Raw genomic sequence first — 5,363 nt, 5'->3', positions numbered from 1 at the left:
GAATGATAAAACATTTTATTTTTAATTCTTAATTATAATTTATTTGTATTTATGTTTTTAGATGCCAAACGCCTTATTGGTCGTCGCTTCGAAGATGCCACTGTTCAGGCTGATATGAGACATTGGCCCTTCACTGTTGTAAGTAATGGTGGCAAGCCTAAGATCCAAGTACATTACAAAGGAGAGACGAAGACTTTCTTCCCTGAAGAAGTGAGTTCAATGGTTCTGGTAAAGATGAAGGAAACTGCTGAGGCATACCTCGGAAAGACCGTCACCAATGCCGTGATCACTGTACCTGCTTACTTCAACGACTCGCAGCGTCAGGCAACCAAGGACGCTGGTACTATCTCGGGCTTGAACGTTTTACGTATCATCAATGAGCCCACTGCTGCTGCTATTGCTTATGGCTTAGACAAAAAAGCCACTTGTGAGCGCAACGTCCTAATCTTTGATCTTGGCGGTGGCACCTTTGATGTCTCAATTTTGACTATCGAAGATGGCATTTTCGAGGTCAAATCTACAGCAGGAGACACTCATCTTGGCGGCGAAGATTTCGATAATCGTATGGTTAATCACTTTGTCCAGGAATTCAAACGTAAATACAAAAAGGATTTAACTTCGAAGAAACGTGCTCTTCGTCGTTTGAGAACAGCTTGTGAACGTGCGAAACGTACTCTGTCTTCGTCTACTCAAGCTAACATTGAAATTGATTCGCTCTATGAGGGAATTGATTTCTATACTTCGATCACCAGGGCTCGTTTTGAAGAACTTTGTGCTGATCTCTTCAGAGGAACAGTAGAGCCAGTGGAAAAATCACTGCGCGATGCTAAGATGGATAAGGCTCAGATTCACGATATCGTCCTAGTTGGTGGATCTACGCGTATTCCCAAGATTCAGAAATTGCTACAGGACTTCTTCAACGGAAAGGAGTTGAACAAATCTATCAATCCTGATGAAGCTGTCGCTTATGGAGCTGCTGTACAAGCTGCAATTTTGCATGGTGACAAATCAGAAGAAGTACAAGATTTACTGCTTCTTGATGTCACACCCCTGTCTCTTGGTATTGAAACTGCTGGTGGTGTTATGACTTCTCTTATTAAGAGAAATACTACTATTCCAACCAAGCAAACTCAAACCTTTACCACATATGCTGATAATCAACCAGGTGTATTGATTCAGGTTTATGAAGGTGAACGTGCAATGACGAGGGATAACAACTTGTTAGGTAAATTCGAACTCAGCGGTATTCCACCTGCTCCTAGAGGAGTTCCTCAAATCGAAGTTACCTTTGACATTGATGCCAATGGTATTTTGAACGTCTCAGCAGTGGACAAATCTACTGGCAAAGAGAACAAAATCACTATCACCAATGATAAGGGGCGTCTCAGTAAGGAAGATATTGAAAGAATGGTCAATGAAGCAGAGAAATATCGTACTGAAGATGAGAAACAAAAAGAAACTATTGCTGCTAAGAATGGTCTTGAGTCTTACTGCTTTAACATGAAGAGTACAGTGGAAGATGAGAAACTGAAAGATAAGATCAGTGCTAGTGATAAACAGGTTGTATTGGATAAATCCAATGATATCATCAAATGGCTTGATGCTAATCAGCTTGCTGATAAAGAAGAATATGAACACAAACAAAAAGAATTGGAGGCTATATGCAACCCTATTGTCACAAAGTTGTATCAGGGAACTGCAAATATGCCTGGTGGAATGCCTGGTGGCTTCCCAGGAGCTGGAGGTGCTGCTCCTGGTGGCAGTGCATCTGGACCTACTATTGAAGAAGTTGACTAAACGTTTACTCACTTGCCACTGCCCTCTCCATAATTTATTTCCATTCAGGAAAGATAACAATTTGAAGAACATAGAATTGTTACAGCCTGTGGTCTTTCGTTCCTCAGTATAATTTATCTACGTTTTAGTTTCTTCTCATATCACTGTAAAACCAGTATAGATTTATTTATTTTCATTTCCTGTAAAACTGAAAAAATAACTTCTATTAATGATTTTCTACAGATTGCAATGCGTAAAAAATAACTTTATTGTACTTATATTTTGATTATATGGTTCGGAAAAGATCAGTTGTTGATTTTCTATGTTTAAAAAACTGAAAATATAAAACAACCCCTGAAACTTACACACTTGTTTAATTTATTCCTTCTGTTTAGCAATTAAAGACAGTTAATGTTTTCTCTCCATTAACACTTTCAGCACGGGACGTTTTTCAATGTCGCACCTTAGGCATGCAACCGTTTTTTTACCCTTATGCAAAAATTGAAAATGAACTGCAAATGCAATACAATCCGAACCCTAACCCATCGTACCCGAAAAGTACTGGATTATCGTAAAGTCTATAATGTTCTAAGTTATCCGTCGAAGCATTCATCAGGCTTACAGTATTATGACATAATCTCTGCTGAAAGTGTTAAAGTGATTAACTTCAAGATACATTTAATTAGCTACAATTTATTTATTACGGATTTTGTATTTTAATTCGCACTATTCGTTTTATAATTAATACAAATCTTAAATTTTTCATTAATTATAACATTCCAATTGTTTGTAAAATATCGATTATTATACTAAACCAATTGTATAAATTTGTATTATTAATGTTTCAAAATTCGAGTTAATTGCGTTCGTTTTTACAGGATTAGTGCACATTATAGTAATTATGTACAAAGCAATTATCAAGTTTTAAACGTTTAAATACTGATATATTTCTAATTACGACTTGATAAATATTAAATGTAATTTTTTCTAATTGTGATACTTAAGTTTCACATATGTAATATCTTATTTAAAACGTATCACAACTCTGTGCTTTAGATCATCTATCCAGCATGACAATTGATGATAATACCATAGATAGTGAACTACCAACTTTGTTATATATATTATAATTAGTAGCAGTTAGTAGAAAGTATAGAAATAAGTATCGGTTTGCATAATAAACATTGGAAGTTGCGAATCGTCTATAAAAAGTACTTGGCTCCAAATTGTTTTACATCCAAAAGGTTAAGCTTATACAAAATTCAAGCCAAATTACTGATTTGGATCTTGCATGTTCTTTTTGCTACAGGATAAAAAATAGTTTTATTAATAATTTAAAGGCAATAAAATTAAAATTATAACACTTTTCATGAAATTAAATTTTATTTGCAAGCATAACAGACCCAAATATTACAGAAAACGAATATTTCATAATTTATAACATAATGATGTAAATTCGATAGGTGGATAATACACCATTATGTTTTAATATGATTTATACTAAGACTTCACGAATTTTCTAATGTATATCAGAAGTAATCTGAATATAACATATGGTAAAAGAATTGAATTGTGTAATTCGAAAATAAAAACAAAGTTCAAACATTATTATAAAAGAAATTAAGATGTACGTGCCATAGTAGTTGCAAACAATACAGTTGATTTTCCTTTCTTCTTCTTTTTTCTGCTTTCATTCTTCTTTGTATCTAAAACACAAATACTGTTGGAGGCAAAAGAACTTGAAAACATTGCTATGAATTTATAACCATCAACTAAAAAACGTTCTTTCATAAATATTGAAGACCACATGCCAGTTGAACCAGAACAAAAAAAAAGGTGTATTAGATGTTTAGTAATGAAGGTGGAATAATGGACTAAAATTGTATATTCAACTTCAGAGTTCGACTTCGCAATAAATGTTTTACACTTTATCATTTATAATATTATAATTAATTGCCTTATTTTATGAAACATTTCAATGAATAAACTTATTTATCAGTTGTTTGAATTTTTTTTTCAAATTTTTCAAACAAATGAAGTTACTGTTTTCTATTAAACAATTTTATAAATGATGAATATTTGCAGAAACATGTGGATATGTCTGTTTCTATTTATACTAAATTTAGTAGAAAAAATTGTATTGAAATTGATATCTTATATCCTTAAAGTAGTAGTCAAAATAATTTGACTCTATTGTTATGGATTTATGCTTTTAAGATATACAAATTTAAGGCATATTAATTTTTATATAAATCAATATTTGTATAAAAAAAATTATAATTAAATTGTAATGTGGTAGATTTACCTAACTTTGTTTGCTCTAAAGCAGCAGCTAATGCATCACCAAAACTTTGACTGTGTGATGGTACTGATGCATAATCCTGTTCCTCGGCATCTCCCAAGGATGACTGAATAGTTGTATTAGAACACGATTTCCCACGAGTAGAATTAATCGATGGCCATACAGTTTGCGACTTTGAAGGTGTGCCAGTATTTCGTAACATTTCTGCGAATGATAATCCTTGTTCATGAGCGACATTATCAGTTTTTCTGGATGCAACCATTTCGTCAAATGTGCTTAAGGGTGGACTACTAGCTACACTTGAAGTTGCTGTCAGTTCTGCCGGTGATGGAGCACCTTCCCTAAAAGGAAATATTCATTTACAGTTTACTAAATGTAAGCTGATGTAGCACTAGTATTTTTCACAAAATAATTCAATTAATTAAAGTGAAGTAGTATACAGGGTGAGGCACTAACTATTGCCATCTAGAATAACTCCGAAAGTATGATAGTAGTAGAAAAGTTTTCGAAACAAAAGTTGCATGAGACAACAGGGGCCGTAGTATGGCGTTAATCTTTTGTTGCTAGGTGGGGTCGCTTCAGAGATATGAATCTATTTTTTTACGGCAGTTCAAAAGCTCATTAATTTCTAAGTAAAAAAGTATTAAACATTGTTTGTCCTAGAGTTAATAATTAACGAGATATTATTATAAAGATATTATCTAAAGCCAAGCTCTGAACGCAAAATGTGACAAAAACATTAAAACATGACGTAGATTAGATAAACTGTTAGTCAGAGAGGTTGTTTCACGTTTTAATGATTTATTTTATAGGGTTGGTATCAATAATTCATGATATGATAAAAAATTTATTGTCTATGATAGTTTAAACCTTTTCTCAAACTTCAAATATATTTTTCTCAAAACAAGGTTTCCAAAAACAGTGCTTACGATTACTCAAAAACTATTCAACAGATTTACTTCAAATTTTGTGTGGTTATATGGTACACCATTATGCAGTTTTTGACGTGACGAATTTTTTATGATTCGTAGTTTCTTTTTTATTGCGTAAAAAAGGGCAAGATTTCATCTCCGAAAATTAAAATTTTTATTCAGAAAGCTGCCATTTCTTCAAAAATCGTGTCAGAAACAGCATTTGTTCATATATTTTAAGAAACTAATTTCTTTTTCGCACTCAGGTAAAACTTGTATACGTAAAAGTGGGCACGGTAAACGATTGCAACGAATGACGCATTCGGAACTAACTCCTATATTGATATATTTACATAAAAAATGAGATATTATAG

General features: G+C 33.0%; 2 protein-coding genes across 2 annotated transcripts in view; one reads left to right on the top strand and one right to left on the bottom strand.

Moving 5' to 3' along the window:
- The window catches only part of LOC108573121 (heat shock 70 kDa protein cognate 4), a 3,143-nt gene extending 1,214 nt beyond the window's left edge, over positions 1 to 1,929 (top strand). The window contains exon 3 of the mRNA XM_017935499.1: positions 62 to 1,929. Coding sequence (XP_017790988.1) covers positions 62 to 1,797 — 1,736 coding nt within the window. The 3' untranslated portion in view covers positions 1,798 to 1,929. The remainder of the gene's footprint in view (positions 1 to 61) is intronic.
- A 1,467-nt stretch (positions 1,930 to 3,396) lies between these two features.
- LOC108573021 (RING finger protein 10) overlaps positions 3,397 to 5,363 on the bottom strand; it is a 7,649-nt gene continuing 5,682 nt past the window's right edge. The window contains exons 11-12 of the mRNA XM_017935378.1: positions 4,082 to 4,419; positions 3,397 to 3,482 (exon numbers count right to left, since the gene is read on the bottom strand). Coding sequence (XP_017790867.1) covers positions 3,397 to 3,482; positions 4,082 to 4,419 — 424 coding nt within the window. The remainder of the gene's footprint in view (positions 3,483 to 4,081; positions 4,420 to 5,363) is intronic.

The sequence above is a fragment of the Habropoda laboriosa genome, unplaced genomic scaffold (assembly GCF_001263275.1).
Source record: "Habropoda laboriosa isolate 0110345459 unplaced genomic scaffold, ASM126327v1 scaffold89, whole genome shotgun sequence".
NCBI classification, from domain to species: domain Eukaryota; kingdom Metazoa; phylum Arthropoda; class Insecta; order Hymenoptera; family Apidae; genus Habropoda; species Habropoda laboriosa.
The sequence above is the reverse complement of the archived record's forward strand: the minus strand, read 5'-3'. Positions and strand labels throughout refer to the sequence as shown.